Source organism: Heloderma suspectum, chromosome 4 (genome assembly GCF_057233095.1).
Source record: "Heloderma suspectum isolate Gila_16-S chromosome 4, 16-S_ref, whole genome shotgun sequence".
Classification (NCBI taxonomy): domain Eukaryota; kingdom Metazoa; phylum Chordata; class Lepidosauria; order Squamata; family Helodermatidae; genus Heloderma; species Heloderma suspectum.
This window is the reverse complement of record NC_139461.1, coordinates 201,522,318-201,540,620: the sequence shown is the minus strand read 5'-3', so window position 1 is coordinate 201,540,620 and position 18,303 is coordinate 201,522,318. Positions and strand designations below refer to the sequence as shown.

The 18,303-nt window shown below is 43.5% G+C and overlaps 1 protein-coding gene across 1 annotated transcript in view; it reads left to right on the top strand.

The window, feature by feature from the left end:
• LRRC8C (leucine rich repeat containing 8 VRAC subunit C) overlaps positions 1 to 17,207 on the top strand; it is a 47,550-nt gene extending 30,343 nt beyond the window's left edge. Inside the window, exons 2-3 of the mRNA XM_084851983.1 lie at positions 2 to 143; positions 8,778 to 17,207. Coding sequence (XP_084708109.1) covers positions 6 to 143; positions 8,778 to 11,048 — 2,409 coding nt within the window. The 5' untranslated portion in view covers positions 2 to 5 and the 3' untranslated portion in view covers positions 11,049 to 17,207. The remainder of the gene's footprint in view (position 1; positions 144 to 8,777) is intronic.
• Positions 17,208 to 18,303: the final 1,096 nt, after the last annotated feature.

Below are 18,303 nucleotides of genomic sequence, written 5' to 3'. Positions count from 1 at the left end.
GAACAATGATTCCAATCACCGAGTTCCGCCAGTTCTCTGAGCAGCAGCCAGCCTTCCGGGTGTTGAAGCCATGGTGGGATGTATTTACAGACTATCTTTCCGTTGCCATGCTGATGATTGGCGTGTTTGGTTGCACGTTACAGGTAAGGAAACAGGAATGCAATCAAAAACACGCGCTGTCAAGGCAGGGGTGGGAAATAACGTCCTATTTCGAAGTGCCAGCAGAAATGTTTTGGGAGGCAGATGAGATCCGAATTTCCCCCTCCCCCCAGCCCTGCTTAAGTAGCTGAACTTCCGTAGCACAACACTTTAAACCAGTGGTGGCCAACCTTTTTGGCAGCGTGCAGCAAGTCGTATCCCAAAGTATGATGTAGTGCCACTTTAATGCTCAGTATGCATGCAGTGCCTTCCTCCTCTATTGGCAGTGGGTTCAGACGTCTCTACCCGTAGGTTTTGAAAGAACATGTTGGGGTATGTGGAGGGAACTAGCTCCACCACCTGCTGCCAACAGGCGAGAGTCCCCTGCCCCTCCTCCCGCCATTCATACATTTGGAGCAGATCAGAAGAGCTCTGTGTACTCTTGTGTTCCGATGAAAGTGTCCCCCCACTTGCATGGCAGAACTGCGCATGATGGTATGCACGAAGAGACTCTTTTAACATGCTCTGGTCAGGGGAGGAGCAAGGCAGCTGGAGGCATTGGTGGAGTGGAGTGGGGCTAGTCCCTATGGCCCCCTTCATGCATCCTTTCAATGCATGGCAGAGTTGTCCGAGTTCCCCAGCATGTGGGCTTGATGCGGCTTTGCCTCTAATCGACTGAGGAGGGGAGCGGGGAGCAGACTAGCACTCGAAAGACAGGCAGGCTGCAGGGCTGCCTCTCTGCCACAGCCAGGCCTCCAAGCCCTCCTGCTTTAGGACTGCCTCAAAAACCACTTGGCAAAAACCGTGCTGCGGATTAGCCACCCATGCTTTGGATCCTGTTTATTATACAAACACTGCTCCACCAAATGGTGTGTTTCTGTCCATTATCAAATATTACAGTCCAACCCCTTAGCGCTTCTGTAGCTTGATAAAGCTCAGTCTTCTTTCAATTTTATTTTAAGGTCTCGGAGGCAGAAAGGGTTGCTAACATTATAAAATAAATACGTAGGTATGTCGGAAACAGATAAAAGATTAACAATGCTTCTTTAAAAAAAGAAAAGAATTGCGCCCACAGGTGTCTTGGCCCCAATCACTTCACTTAGAAGATCTTATAGCACTTCTGAAAATTGCGTAACCTCGGGATTTTAACTTCCCTGTCAAGTCAGAGGGGAAAGGGGGAATGATTAATACATTCAGATCATCGCTTTAAGGCTGATGCATTTTCTCGCTTGGTAAGTTTTGACAAAGCCAAGTTAAGGCTAAGTTTTAGTATTTTATACTTTCATAAACAGCTTGGATTATTTCCGGGGGAAACACTTAGGACCCACATGGCAGCGGGATCCACCACAGCTAGTGGTTGATATAGGAACCTGTAATGAATGGAAACACTCGTTTTTGGAACGGGGCAGGTCAGCAGAGCTCGCAGAAGGGAACTCTGCTGACCTGCCGTGATCCAGAGCCTAGCATTTCCAGTCATGTCCAGGGTTCCTTTAGGAGGCACTAACTCCCCGTTGCATAAGTGGTGGGTCCTGCTGATAAAACACAGTAAGTGGGAGTGCAGCGGCCCCATTGTATACTGCCCTATGTCTGCTTTTTCCCATTTTGCAATCTCAGGTATTATTTTTCTCCCTCTGTTTTCTCCCTCTGAGAAAGAATGAAAGTGTTTTATTTAATGCCCCCGTTATTAATTAATGGGCCTCAAAGGCCAAAAAAGGCACAATTTTCAAAGTGCTTGCTAACTAATAATTCATATTAATTCCCCAAGGGTTAAGACAGGTTGCCAAGACTTGTTTAGGATGGGCAATACAAAAATGTCTATGAAGTTTTTATAGGGGGAACTCAAGGAACATCCTGAGCTAGAACTAGAACTCTGAGAAAGCCCCTTTTGAAAGAGGAGAGGTTGTAACTGTGCGACACCTGACGGAGAAATTCTGTGTAAATGTGTTGCACATTGCAGAACTAGCAGGTACTGCATTGGTGCATTAGCCAAAGTCTTGCATATAGAAGAATGTATATTCGCTATCTAAAACGTTACATAAATGCGCATTTCCAGCATGAAGAAATAATTTTTTAAAAGATGCTGGGAGCCTAGCACAGGGAAGGTGGGCTACAGTGCGGACATCACCGCACCATATCCCACTGCATTCCTACCTCCCCAGTGGGATCACTGCGGTTGCTTTGCTTTGGACAGCTGGCAGTTGTTAAAAGTGAAATGGCTTCAGCAATCCCTATGGGGAGGTGGAAAGGTGCCCACTTCACGTTGAAGAAGCAGGGAGGCTGGCATGGGGAGGCGTGGGATAGAATGCAGACACCCTCTCCCCTGTATCCTGCCCCTCCTGAAGCTGGCTTCCCTGCTCCTTCAAAAGAAACTGGGTGCTTTTGCCCTTCCCATAAATACCATTCTCCTGGCTTTGCTTCTAAAAGCTGTCAAAAAAGAAACCCCAAAAAACAAAGCTGCAAGAACGATCTTTTTCCCAAACCGGGGACGACCATGTTGTTGTATAGAAAGGAGGGGGGTGCTGGGGGGAGAGTCGGGGGGCCCCCCACCATGGCATGACTGGGAAACCTGCAGCTAAGTGGATCATTTTAAGCTTTTTTCCCCCCACCCCACCGGGGGCGGGCGGGTTTAAAATCACCCACTTACTTATCTGGCTTTCCCAGTCATGCCATAGTGGTGTTGCCCATTGGGGTGGTCCCCCACTGCTGCCCCACTCCCTAAGGTGGGGGGGAGGGTTAAAATCAGCCACTTACCTGTAGGTTTCTGGGCACAAATGGGGCTGTGACAATTTTTTTTAATGTGCCCTGTCCCAGAAATTGGATAGGTAGGGGAATCCAGCCCCTTTGCCATGAGTCCTGTTGACCCAAGGGCCACAAGGGCACTTTAAAAAATGTTTCCCAGCCTCCTTCATGTGCAAAACAGGTTGGGGAATTTTTTTTAAAGGGCTCTGACCGCAATCAAGATCACAATCGGAGCTGGGAAGGAGGGATCGGCGGGGCTGGAGCTGGGGGTGACAGCCCCTCCAACATGCCATTTGGGCACCATTGGAGGGGCTGTCACTAGCATGGGCAGCAGCTTTGCCCTGCAAATGGCAGTTGCAGCCCTGCTCAGCAAGAGCAGCAGGGATTTCTCCTGCTCTTGCCAAGCGGCTTGCTGCCTGATGCTCTTTACCCACAATGGGTTGGCATGTCTGGATTGCATGACATGCCAACCCATTGTGGACAAAACAACCCCTACTGCAGCTCGTTGGTTCCCAGGGTGGGTTGTTTGGGAAAAACAACCCAGCCTGATAAGAACGGTCCAGGTTCACACGACATGCTAACGCATCATGGGCAGTCACCCATGATGGGTTAGCATGTCATGTAAACCCAGTCATAGAAAGCACAAATGGTACAGACCATGCATGTTGTTGCATCTGGTTATTGCTTGAGTATGCAAATGTGTACACATAGAGGTACAAGAGTCTATACACCCTTGAGTATGTATGCTCATAGAAGGCACAGTAGTATAGAGTCTGGAGTATATCTGCCCATAACAGTCTAAAGAGTAAAGTCTATAGTTTGATTTTTTCGCTGACTGCAGTTGATGGCTTTCCCTTATGCTGAGTTTTCCACATGTTCAGGAGCACCGCCCCCTCTCCTCTTGCAAACATTGGCTTCTGTGGGATAAAAATGGGAAAGCAGAAAAATCTGGGACATAACAAATTATTTTTAATTTGTATTCTATAAATGGTACCCAATTGCTATATATGGCACTAAACTGTCTTTATTCTCCCCCTCCCTCCCTACACAAACACACACACACACACACACACACACACACACAAACTGCATTCTGAGGACCCATCTGTCTTCCCGCTGAACTGGCAGTCAGCAAGCCTGAAATTCTTGTCCTTAGAAGCCCATATTCTTGGCCATGGGCCTGCTGCTTGTGTTTCCACCTAGCTAACATTTGTACTTTACTCTCATCCCAGTCAATTTGTGCGCTTACCGTGATGGTTTCCACCTTGCATACTGTTTATCAGATGTGTTTGAGCTTTCATTTGTGAAGGGGGGCGGGGAAGGTTGGAGGAAAATACTAGCGTGAGTTTAAGGAGGTTTGGGAAGAATCTGAAGTTCTGTTTGAGTGGAAACCCCACCATGGAAATTCAGGTATGCACTCGCCATATTGTGTAAGGTACTGGCGCCAGTGAACCTTGGACTAGGGACTCTGGTTGTGGGACTCAGGTGTCTGACTCTGTGTTCTGCCATGGTAGTTTGCCAGAGGTGGAATTTGCTTGCCTTCTTCCTTCTGTGCTTTAGCATCCCCAGTGAGGATGGCCTGGCAGTGGTCCTGCAACTATAATTTCAGGTGACCCAAAGGTAGAGATGTAAAATTTCTGGAAATTTTGAAGCCATGGCAAAAAAAGTGGGTTTTTTTTTCAGAAAAATTGGAAATTTTGGGGGGAAATTAAAATAAGCAATACTTACGATTTTAGCACTAGATCTAAAGTCACTTTATTGCTTTAAGACAGGCTTCCCCAACCTGATATCCTCCAGATATTTTGGACTTCAGCTCCCATCAGCCTCAGGCAGCATGGCCAGTCAGAAATGTGTGGTGTAGTGGCAAGAGAGTTGGATTGGGAGTCGGGAGACCCGGGTTCTAGTCCCCACTTGGCCATGGAAGCTCACTGGGTGACCTTGGGCCAGTCACACACTCTCAGCCCAACCTACCTCACAGGGTTGTTGTTGTGAGGATAAAATGGAGAGGAGGAGGATAATGTAAGCCGTCTTGGGTTCCTTGCAAGAGGAATAAAGGCGGGATATAAATGCAATAATAATAATAATAATAATAATAATAATAATAATAATAATAATAAAAAATGCTGGGCATTGTAGTCCAAAGCATCTGGAGGGCGCCAGGTTGCAGAGGGCTACTTTAGGAGCATAAAGCAGCCTTTTTGTTCCTAAAGTTATTTTATGTATAATGTTCATAAAATTATCATTATATTTTAAAACTTTTAAAAGTAAACTCAGTTAGTAAATTTGTAATTATTGTCTGAATAGATCAGAACTATGTTAAATGATTGCTAGAGCATCAGAAACACAGGACTCTATAGAACAAAACCCAAACTGTCAAGAATACATATTTACTGTCAGGCACAGTGGTGACTCTGCTCACATGTTGGGAAAGTGTGCATAAATGTCTATCAGTAAAATATAGTTTAGATCAATAATTTTTAATAAGGAATGAAAAAACTAACTATACTGGAAATCTTACAAAGAGGATAAAAAAAAAACATTTTCCCCCGTGGCTTCATTATTTCCAGACATATTACATTTCTAGTCTTTCTATAAAAGTGTTCTTATTACATAGTTTAAGAAATCATTTTGGGGGAGTAAAGGCTGGGTAACAATATATAAATACTTCGTCTTAAATTCTAAAATAAAATATTTCATAATCCAGAGGTGTTCAATTTTTCAGAAATAACAAAAACCGCTTGGGAAAAAAATGGGGAAAACTATTTTTCCTGAATTTTTCCATTTTGTTTTCTGGGCCTTCACCTCTACAGAAAGGGCCAGTAGAGTTCCACCCGGTTCTATAAAGCTGCTGATTCCAGCTTGGCTCCTCAGTCTGAGGAATTTGTATTGCAGGCACAGACTGGGCTCCTGTCAAAGTGGCCATTTTGGGCTTGAGCAACCTGCCCGTTTCCTGGCTCAGTTACAGGCTCGCCTTCGGATGCCATCTCTGACAGTTCCCTCTTCTCCAACTGCGAAATTGTGTTGGTAGTACAGATTCAGCATCCCTTTTAATATCTATTATATACTGAATTTATTGTATGGATATACTGAAACATTATCTTATTGATGGCTATAAACCATCAGCCAGTTCTTTTTGCTGCAGCAAGCCACCCTTAGGAGCAAGTGAGCGAAGCTCAGGGAAATGGCATGTGAGAATGCAACTCTCATTCCTGCCCATTGCTAATTTATAGATGGCAGCCTGTGCCATCCACTGAAGCAAATTGAAATTGTTCTGCTGACGTTAATCTGTGATCGCTCGAGTAATGCCAGTAGCTGAGACCAATGCATCATCTGCAGTGTCATTGTTATTGATAATAGCGCTAAATATTTAATTTAGAGGGAGGAATCCTGCACAGTCTTTGGTTCTGTGTCAGATATGAGATTTGAAAGCACTCAGATAGCCTCAAGCACTCTGCCATTGTACATTATAGGTACATTTGGCGTTTAAAACTGCTCAGAAACACCACTGATTATTGTAGAGACTGACATCTTTCTTTTCCATAGAACTGGTGAAATATAAGCATTGACACGGAGAGCTTCTTCATGATGTATCTCCATTGTGTTTTGATGAGAAGTAGCTTCTCATCATGGTGTATGTAATTTTTTTCCTTGGCAAGGTTGTCCCTTTTGCCTTGGACATATTAGCCTGCAAACAGCACTGAACAGTCATTTTGTGTGGCCCTTACAGAATTTTCACCACCATCAGTCGCATGATAGTTGAGGATGATGGTGGTTCATAATTGTTTGTTTAAAACAATTGTATCCCACCCTATATCATTAGTTGTCAGTATGGCAGGGAGGATTGTCCGGAAGGGAGGCAGTGCAGTTCTATTGCCGAAGTTAAGCGGGTCCGGTCCCTTAAGCTGCTTGGATTAGAGACTTCCTGGGAACCCTACATAAGCCGTTCTGAGCTTCCCTTGAAGGAAGAACAGGATATAAGTGTAATAAATACATTCAAATAAATTCATGCCATTACTTATGGCTGGGTGGACACCTATAAGCATCGGTGCTACAGCAGCCATCTGGCTGTTTTGGCTGGCAAGAAGAAGGCTGTGCTGTGATTGCATCCTAGTTGCTAAACAACTACAGGACATGCTCTGCCTACTTGTTCTCCCAGCCGCCCAGAACACCCAGGTGAAGGATGCAGCATAACTGCAACAAGTGGCTGGAAGGGGGGGCGTGCAGCTAGAAAGGGGGCAGAGCTGAAAGGGCTCGTTTTAAGTCTTTTAGGGCACAATCCTAAGCATGTTTAGACAGAGAAAAGGCCTACAACTCCCAGCATTCCCCAGCCAGCAAGACTGGCTGGGCAATGCTGGGAGTTGTAGGCCTTTTCTCTGTCTAAACATGCGTAGGACTGTGCCCTTAGCTATCTATGCGCAATTCTTCCCCTGTGAGTGGAGCTCAGGTGCCATTTACAATGCTAGCTTTCATGAAGGCACCTTTAGCAATTGGAGGACTACATATCTAACACGTGCGCCATTCAAACTTTACAAGAACACAGTCTTGACTTACGTTTGTCCTATATGAATATGGTTTAGTGCTAAAAAAAAAAAATGAATACCTATCTTTTGGGAAAACCAGTGAATTTCTTTCTCTCATAGAAGATTCAACCAGTAACTGGGCTAACCAGAGTCAGAGAGGATGATTAGGTTAGTGATAGGGCCTGGCAAATGGATGGAAGATGATGTAGCCAAGAGCATGAGCTGTGCAGTCCTCAGTCCCAGTAATGCATCAGCCACCATAGCATCATAGAATAGCAGGGTTGGAAGGGGCCTATTAGACCATCAAGTCCAACCCCCTGCTCAATGCAGGTATCCAAGTCAAACTCACTAGTTCCTCATAAGCATGCAACATTCTCTCTCACTCATATACTGACTCACACACGCGCACACACCAGCTGAAACATGTTGGTAAAGCATAACTGGCCTAGAGTGGAGGACAGGAAGGCCTGGCGTGCTATGGTCCATGGGGTTACGAAGAGTTGTACACAACTTAATGACAGAACAACAACAAAGGATTACTGACATTATGTATGTATAGTGTTTTGAATACCCTTAAGTGCTGTATAAATCCCTAATTGTTTGGGTTGTTTTTTTTTTTTAGTTTTTTATCAGGTCCCAGTAGATTTATTGTTAATTGTTTTTACCTGTTTTACATTTTTGAATGTTAAAGTTTTTATATTATGTTTTATCATGTTGTGAACCTGCAGAGAGCTTTGGCTGTTGGGTGGTACAGAAATGTAATGAATGAATGGCTCCAATCTACTGTAACCAGCCAGCCCTCCCAAGTTTATTCCCATTTTAGAAAATGTCAGAAAATCGTTCTCAGAACATTCACCATACTGCCAAATTCTCCTTGGGTAGGAAGCAAGCCTCATCCTGCTTTCCCACCTAATTCCATCAGAATGGAGCATTTGTGCCTCCTATCTGAAAACTCAAATCCATGATTCGCTGGTGGATCCCACTGAATAATGTCACTGAAATCACTGTATATGTGCCTCTTCTCCCACACAGCTTGTGGGGAAGCAAAGCCATGTCGAACATACTCAACCTGTTTTTCTGGATTTGGATGCTGATAACCTGCAAAAAGGGGGGAAATCATTTGTTCAGGCTGACAAATACAGTAATAATGCAGTTAAAAATAAAAATACTGTGTGTTTCTCTGTCCATCCCCATGGTTATTTGGTTTCAAATCAAAACAATATGGTAGCACTGAAGGTGACATGATAATTATGCTGAAGCTAAAGGCAGAGATATTTCTTGGACATCAGGCACATCACATACTTTTCCTCCACTGAACTATTTTTTTCTACACAGAATATACTTTAAACTATGATCTTTGTTTGTTTGTATGCTTTTCAGGTTATGCAAGATAAGATCATATGCCTTCCAAAAAGAGTACAGCCTTCACAGAGCAATGCTCACCTTTCGAATGTGTCAAGTTCAGACTCCGATGCAACCCCACTTCTTCCACCGAAGCCATCCACACCTCCTGCTACGGTTGAAATGAAAGGGCTAAAGACCGACTTAGACCTCCAGCAGTATAGCTTTATCAATCAAATGTGCTATGAGCGTGCCCTGCACTGGTATGCAAAGTACTTCCCTTACCTTGTTCTTATACACACTCTGATCTTCATGCTGTGTAGCAACTTCTGGTTCAAATTCCCTGGATCGAGCTCAAAAATTGAACACTTTATCTCCATTCTGGGGAAGTGCTTTGACTCTCCTTGGACAACAAGGGCTTTATCTGAGGTTTCTGGAGAAGACTCTGAAGAGAAGGACAACAGGAAGAACAACACTAACAGGTCGAACACTGTCCAGCCTAGTGCGGAAGGGACTTTGGTTAAGACTCAGTCATTGAGGTCCATACCTGAGAAGTTCATTGTGGATAAGGGGACGCCTGGGGCACTAGATAAAAAAGAAGGGGAGCAGGCCAAAGCATTGTTTGAGAAGGTGAAGAAGTTCCGGCTCCATGTTGAGGAAGGTGACCTCCTGTATGCTATGTATGTCCGCCAAACAGTGCTGAAGGTGATTAAGTTTCTTATCATTATTGCGTATAACGGTGCGCTTGTTTCAAAAGTCCAGTTTACAGTAGACTGCAATGTTGACATACAAGACATGACAGGATATAAGCACTTTTCTTGCAATCACACTATGGCACATCTGTTCTCTAAACTTTCCTTCTGCTATTTATGTTTTGTAAGTATCTATGGGTTTACATGCCTTTACACTCTGTATTGGTTGTTTTACCGCTCACTAAAAGAATACTCTTTTGAGTATGTTCGGCAAGAGACTGGAATTGATGACATCCCAGATGTCAGAAATGACTTTGCTTTTATGCTCCACATGATAGACCAGTATGACCCTCTTTATTCCAAAAGATTTGCTGTGTTTCTTTCAGAGGTCAGTGAAAACAAACTGAAACAGCTTAATCTAAACAATGAGTGGACTGCGGATAAATTGAGGCAAAGACTGCAGACCAATGCCCAAAACCGTTTGGAGCTGCAGCTGTTTATGCTGTCTGGACTTCCCGATACGGTTTTCGAAATTACGGAGCTTCAGTCATTGAAACTCGAAATCATTAATAACGTCATGATTCCAGCTACCATAGTTCAACTGGATAATCTCCAGGAGCTCTCATTGTACCAGTGCTCTGCAAAGATCCACAGTGCAGCCTTGGCATTTCTGAAAGACAACCTGAAAGTCTTAAACGTCAAATTTGATGACTTCAGAGAACTGCCTCCTTGGATGTATGGACTCAGAAATTTGGAAGAGCTGAGCCTGATTGGTTCTCTGTGCCATGACATTTCTAAAAACATAACTTTGGAGTCTTTTCGAGAACTCAAGAGTCTTAAAGTTCTGTACATTAAAAGCAACCTGTCCAAAGTCCCACAGTCTGTGGTTGATGTTTCAAGTCACCTTCAAAAAATGTGCATCCACAATGATGGCACAAAACTTGTGATGCTCAACAACCTGAAGAAAATGGTCAATTTGACGGAATTAGAATTGGTCCACTGTGACTTGGAGCGCATTCCCCATGCTGTTTTCAGCCTTGTCAGCCTCCAAGAATTAGACTTGAAAGAAAACAATCTCAAATCAATAGAGGAAATTGTTAGCTTTCAACACCTTAGAAAACTTACCATCCTAAAGCTATGGCACAACAGTATAACCTACATCCCCGAGCACATAAAGAAGCTCACCAGCTTGGAACGGCTTTCTTTTAGTCACAACAAGATAGAGGTTCTCCCCTCCCACCTCTTCCTATGCAACAAAATTAGATACTTAGACTTGTCTTACAATGACATCCGATTCATCCCCCCTGAAATTGGGGTTCTACAAAGCTTGCAGTATTTTTCGATCACGTGCAACAAAGTGGAGAGCGTGCCAGATGAGCTGTACTTTTGCAAAAAACTCAAGACACTGAAGATTGGGAAAAACAACTTGTCCATTCTCTCACCTAAAATTGGAAATCTGGTGTTGCTCTCCTACTTAGACATTAAAGGAAACCATCTGGAATTTCTCCCCCATGAACTTGGTGAATGCAGAGCTCTGAACAAGGCTGGCCTGGTGGTGGAAGACACCTTGTTTGAAACTCTGCCTTTGGATGTCAGGGAACAGATGAAGGCAGAATAACTTCCCGTTTGCAGTTCTTTTACAAAACACGTCTCTGCCAAATGCCTTGTACATAACAAGCTAGCCTGAATATGCCTTTAAAGTCTATTTTTTATTTTCTTGGTCCCTTTGACAAGAGTTTTCCGTATGGACACTTCTGGACTAAGTGTATATACATATTTTTGTATCAATGTTATTGTTTTGGTCCCTCCCCACCTCACCCCTGTGTTTGTAGTTTTAATTTTTGCCTTGAAATTGTGGGCCTCTGGTGGTAAAATCAAATTGTTTACATCTGCCTTAAAAAAAATTGGGCTAGGTCAAAATAGGATCAGCATATTTCAGTATATATAATGCAGGTAACACATATTTAAGGAGATGAATGCACGGTTGCTATAGCAACTGTAATCCATTCCGTTCTGCTTTGTAAACCATCTTAATGCTTTAAAGTGGTAAGTCCTCTCTCATATTTTTATCCTAGATGCGGGTAATTGTAGCCTTGTCAGGTCAGACTGTCCTGTTCTTGAGGCTTCATTTTGGCAGTCCAGGAAGGCAGCCACTCATGGATAAGAGGTGCATCCTCACTGCTGGTTATGGGTCGAGAAAGAGCCTTCTCTGCTTACAGGAACTTCAGCAGCCATTGCTGGCAATAGAGGCCTTGTTCTCTTGAAGACTCCAAATTGAAATCATGCTTTTGGCTAGGATTCAGCTTCTGTTAGCGAAATGTCTTTGAGTCACTGTCTCTGTCTTTGGGATTCTCGGCCATGATCAGAGACTCTGTTCTGACAAAAGGCCATACCATGTGATACTCATCTCTCCCCACCCATTGTATTGGTGCTCCCACGTGTACATCAGCAGAGCTTTGCTGGTTGCAACCACGCTGCCACATCTACAGATGAAGCTACAGAATGGAGTTTGTGATCTTCCTATCACGAATGCACTTTCGGATTCTCGGAAGGTTGGGGATATAGAGAATACTGTTCTGGATTCCCGTGGCTTCTCTCCAAAAACTGACCATACCCTAGATTTCCTGTGGAGAGGGGGAATCATGTTGTTGTGAACCACTTCGGGCATGTTTGCCATGGAAAGGTGGCATACAAATAAATCGACTATGAGATGACCTGTCAAACCATAAGGCAAAGTCCTGCTAGAAATCACAGTCAGAAAAGTTCTAAACTCTCCAGACAAAGAGCAGTATCCATTATCGCTGCTGCTTGCTGCACCAGCAGGAGGACCCACTGCCAATGTGAAAGGAAGCTAGCGCCTCCTAGAGCAGCCCAGAAATGAGCTGAAATGTGCCTTTCCTGAATGGGACAGGTCAGCGAAGCTCCCTTCTGGTAGCTCCGCTGACATGCTACATTTTGAAAATTAGCATTTTGGCATGTTTGGGTTGATTTAGGAAACACTCTTTTCCTGTTGCACCAGTGGTGGGTACTGCTGGCGCATGAGCAGCATTGCATTCTGCCCTAAGGCTATAATCTTGTTCATTCTTGCTGGTTTGATCTCAGCAGGCTTTACTTCCACCCTACCATGTGTCATGTTACAAAGAAAATAGAATATCTGTGCTTAAATTTTACCAGCATTATAAACAATGTTACACACAATACTGAATGTGTTTTCATGTTGAAGTTATTATTATTTTTTAATTATCCATAATACATAGTCACTCCATCCAGCAAGGTTATCTGCAAATGCAAGAAGTCTTCCCTGCATGTAGCTGTTGTAGGTGCAGATGAGGATTTGAATGTATACCCTTATCCAGGCTCTATTAAAATGGCCAGATGCATTTTCCCCTAGGTAGATGGAGATACATATCCCCATCTGAGGCCACAGAGTGTCCATGACTAGTTGCCTGTGGCTGTGTTCAGACATCACAATAAACCACGGGTTATTGTGATGGGAATGAGCCTTGTATGCTTCCCCCCTTTCCTTTTCCGTTGCAGCCATAAGGAGTTTGGAAGCTTTTGCTTCCATTTTTCATTCGCCACAGTTTGTCGTTTTGTCCAAGTCTAACAAACTGTGTTTAATCTTAACTATGGTTTATTTGAAGGACCCAAACTTCAAACCACTGGCTTATTTCAACAAATATAGTTAACAAGTGTAACACTAAACTGCTGTTAATCAAAGATGGGCAAAAGCTTCTAATCTCCCAGCAACCCCATAGGAGGAGAGGGGAGAGCCCATGAGCCCAAGGGTTGCCCTAGGCTCATTCCCACGTGCAGTCTGTGACTATGTCCGGATCAGAACCTGACACATATATCTATTAGATTATTTTGTAGACAGTCCTGCTATTGGCTTCCTGGTAGACTGCTAGATATCTATCCTTGCGCTTACAGTGCCACCCAAGCATGTTTGCTTTGAAGTAAGTCATGCTGAACTCACTGGAGCTTACTCCCTAGTAAGTGTGTTTTGCAGTGCAAGTCTAGGTATGTCTATTCAGAAGAAACTCCCATTGAGTTTAATGGGGCTTACGTCCGGGTTTGCAACATTGATGTACCAGGCTCTGGAGCAATTGTCACTGCTACATCATAGCTCATTTTTGAGGAGGATACTTAATAATCCCCTTCATGGATCACTGCCTTGTTGTGGCGAAGGGGCTTGCGTAACTCAGTGAAGCCATAAGCTACGCCGTGCAGGGCCACCCAAGACGGACAGGTCATGGCAGAGAGTTCTGACAAAATGTGAAAGATTGAAGGCAAAAGGAGAAGGGGACGGCAGAGGATGAGATGGCTAAATAGCATCACCGATGCAATGAATATGAACTTGAGCACGCTCCGGGAGAGAGCGCAGGACAGGAGGGCCTGGCATGCTATGGTCCATGGGGTCACGAAGAGTCGGACACGACTGAACATCAATACTTAATAATAAACTTAGAATAAACGTATAAAAATGCCACTGGTTGCAAACATTCCCTGGCCCCTCCCTCAAGGCAGCATAAGTTGCTTTTGCTGGGGGAAGGGGGCAAGCTGTGAGGAAACTGCAGTGATAGTGATCACTGCATCCATCTCGTGATAACCTCTAGCCAAAATGTGCAAGTCAAAGCTTGTTATATCTGCGCATGTAATTCTTTCAGCTGCTCATGCTACTACATCCTGGCATGATATGTAGCCACACCATGCATTATGGAGGAGATTTCCACCAAAGGTGGGCAGCATATATGACTTATAACGTAACGGCCTTGGCCAACAGTGCATGACATGATTGTGTTCTGCATTATTTGACAACGACAACAGGGCTTGCTATGGAGTGGCCTTGGCTAGGCTGTCTTCTTCACATCTCCCCGAGCACTACTGCACCCCCAAAACCAGATTTCTTCTCCCAGTGTTTGAGACACCCACACAGAATTAACAGGGAGGTGCTATTTTAATCTTGATAACTGGCATTTAACAACGGCTGGGTGATTCGCTAAGTGTTGACTTTTGTCTTCTGGGCCAGCTTTCTTGAACAGGAAGCATCTGGTGGTGTATTACAAAATTCACATTTAATTTGCACATTAATAGAACATTTCTAGCTGTTCAATGAGTAGAAAAGAAAAGCCATGTTATAAGTGTGAATTATGAGCTGCATGAAGGAATCAAAATGTGGTTTCAGATAATGGTTCTGTAATTAAGAGCAATAGCTTCTATATACATGTAGCTATTGCATATCCTCTTTTTTATTTCATAAGGGAATCCCAAAGGTCCATCTCCTCCAGCCTTCTCTTTCCTACGGTGATCACCAGATGCTTTCAGGAAACCTAGTATCAGGGCATGAAGGCAAAAGCCCTCTGACATGGTTTATGTTAACCATGGTTTGTTGCTTTAGCCATGAATTGTCTTGCAGTTGAACAAAGAAACTGTGGCTTGTTTTCCTAATTTCTGGTGTGTTTTTCTCCCACCCATTTGCCAGCCTTCAGAGTGGCTTCATTTTCAGGCTGCTGTTTTTGGGCACCTCTGTTTCAGGGCAGACAACAGCACAAATAAGGGATAAGCCAAGGTTCTGGGTTCAAGACATCATGAGACACTGTGGTTCAAACAAGCCAGACATTGTAAGCCAACAATATACCATGGTTTGTTTGTTGGGATGGGTTCATACCAACAAGCCAGATAACAAACTACACCATGGTTTAGAGTTCTGTGTGTACTACATCATTGCCTCTGAAGCTGGGGGCTGCAAATAACTATCATGATTAATAGCCTTTGACAGATCTATCCTCCACAAATTTCTCTAATCCCCATTAAAGGCACTTAAGCCTTTGATGGCTTGTGTCCATCAAAGTATCTTGTGGCAGTGAATTCCATAAATCATTGACAGAATAAACATATATTTACTTGCTAGATATGAAAGATACATTTTAAGGATTTGTTGCACAACTAGGCCCGTTGAATTCAGTGAGGCTTCCTTCTGAGTAGACCTGCTTAGGATTGCACTGTTAGTTTCAGAAGTTATCTCAGCATTGTTGTTCTGATATAATAACCTCCACCTATGCAAGCAAAGAATTCCAGGATGTTTCAGCACTGCTCTGTTCTAAAGTGTCTTGCTTCATTCAGGGTTTGCTGTGGGCATATCTGTATTCCAAACAATTCTTCATTCCATCCTGGTTTAACAGTCATGGCTTTCCCAAAGAATCCTGGGAATTATTTTTGGTAGGGGTGCTGAGAATGCTTTGTTCAAGATTCTTAACTCCATTTTTCTGGTGTTTTTGTATGAAACTGTGAATCCCAAGCAGCATTGCTATTTAAATGATAAAACTGGAGGCCTCTAGTTTTAAACCATCACTCTCTTACCAGAGAACAATTCTGCTATTGTTTAGGCGACCACTTATGCTAGGATGAGACATGTAGCAAGAGCCCCAAATCCTGCCAACTCTTTCTGTCTTTCTTTGATTCTCTTTCAACTCACTTCATCCTCAGCTTAAATGTGTAAACAAGTCAGAGGTTGAAGTGAAACATCCCAAGCTAAAATATGCACATAAGCAGGCCATTTTATACGCTTCTGAGGTTTAGCGGGATGTGAGGAAGAGAGACGTTCTCCTTTTTAAAGTCTAAATCTAATCATATAAACCAAAGTGCTGTTGTTGCTAATGAATGTAAACTGTTCAACATGTCTGTACAGTCAGTGATTTTCTGTGTAGTTATCCGTCATAGATTAGAAATTGGAGGTTATATTATGGAGGAGGCAATGCAGACTAAAATGTGGATTCTCTACAAATACTTATGGAAGATGGCTGCTTATTCCAAATGAAATCTGCTAGAAATGGTAATGCTGAAGGGTGCTGTTTATATGATCTGTGTCTTAACCAGAACAAAAGAAGTTTGCACCAGTATGTCTGGTGTAGCTCATGTGCACTGTATCTCCATGTGACTAAGGGCCAGTTCACACAATCGTCAGAAACTCCATATATGGAGGGACATCAGGGCTGTGTGCGCTTTCCCTCCACGGCATGCACCTGTATGTGCACATAAGCACAATTTCTGCAATGCTTCCATTTGCTCTTTGGAGAAGGAAGGGTCGTAAGACTTGGGCATGTGTGCTGGGTCACATGTCATGCTCCACACATGCTGGGGGGGGGCAGTAAATGTGTGTGTCCACTGCTTCATTGTGCATACAGAATTTTTTGTCTTGCAGTCATGTGAACTTCACCTACTGCAGTTAGTTAAAGAGTTCAACACAGGCTACCGTTATTCTAGCCCCTTACTTTGGAGAAGTCCCATTATCCTCTCTGGAACTTCTTTCTTCAAAACAAGTGGATTAACGAGTGCAAGCTTTCTTTAAAATGCCTGTTGTCCACGTATGTGTATCAAAAGCATTATTATGACTAACGTTGTATTGCATGTGTTTTGTGGCACATTCTTTTTGTAAACAAATTACAGATACCCTTTAAGGTTTGGTTTTTAATGTTTTATACTTGTCTAAATTATAGTTTTAAAATATTGTTGCATAAGGTCATGAAACAAGCTCAGGTAAATGGACTGTTGGACTTCCTTTTTATTTATATTTACTCCTGTTGATATGTGTGCAAAATCATATTATCAGGATATATTTGAAAAGCTCTTGCTGAGAAAGGATAGTTTTCCGAATTCTGTTCAAGGTCTAGAAATCATGTCAGTGAAGAAGTGCCATATGTATTCAGCCATTTTGCTTAATATACTGCAAACCTATATCTGCCTATAGTTGACCATATAAAACATTACTGCATATCATACTCACCTAGTCTGAATCCATTTTTATCCATAGTAGTGTAGGCATAGTAATGGGTATTTTATTCTTGGATTGGGGAATATAACAGTTGTAAAAATTGGTGCAATGTGATGCAAATTAGATTATAGCTAATCTTAATGTCCAGTCTGGAATTTGACCTTGATCATAGGGATGCTGTTTGCAAAAGTTCTCTCCTCTTCTTCGAGTTCTCTCCTCTTCTTCCTGTAATGTGTAGTTAAATGTATCTGCACTTGCCTATGGGATAACTATGAGACCTGGGTTAGAAACAGAGGAAACTGCCTTATCCTGAGTCAGGCCATTGGTCCATCTAGCCCAGTATTGTCAACACTGACTGGCAGCAGCTCTCCAGGGTTTCAGGCAGGAGCTTTTCCTGCCCTATCTGGAGATGCCATAGATCCTGGGACATTCTGCATCCAAAGCAGGTACTTTACTACTAAGCTACGCCCCCTCCCCAGGTTATTCAAAACTGTAGTGGGGCAAATGGGAGAGGAACAATGCCACCAGCCCCATGTTTTCTGAATGGACATAGGGCAGCCTTCTTCATCTGGTACCCTCCAGATGTTTTGGACTACAACTCCCCTTCTAACAGACTGATGGGAGCTGTAGCCCAAAATATCTTGAGGGCACTAGGATGCCTGCCGGTATTATACCTACAGTCAGGGCCAGAAATATTGGAACAAGGATAACTGTTTTGGCAGTTGGCCTCTGTACACCACCACATTGAAGTTGAAAGGAAACACACCCAGATGGGAGTGAAGTCAGGACTTTCAGCTGTAATTCAAGGGGTTTGACAAAAGTGGAGCACTAACCATTCAGGAAGTACAGCCAGTGGCATACACACACACACACACAGTTGTTGGTTCATAATGGAACGAATAGCTGACAAGCAGCTGCATGGCCAGGTTTGGCCTGTTTGCTGGGTACCCCATGACCAATCAAGCAGATAAAACGCCTGGAGGTGGTTCTGAGTGTTACATTTGCATTTGGTAGCTGTTCCCTGGAACTCCCAACATGAGATCCAAAGAGGTGTCCATGCAAGTGAAGGAGGCCATCATTAGGCTGAGGAAACAAACCCATC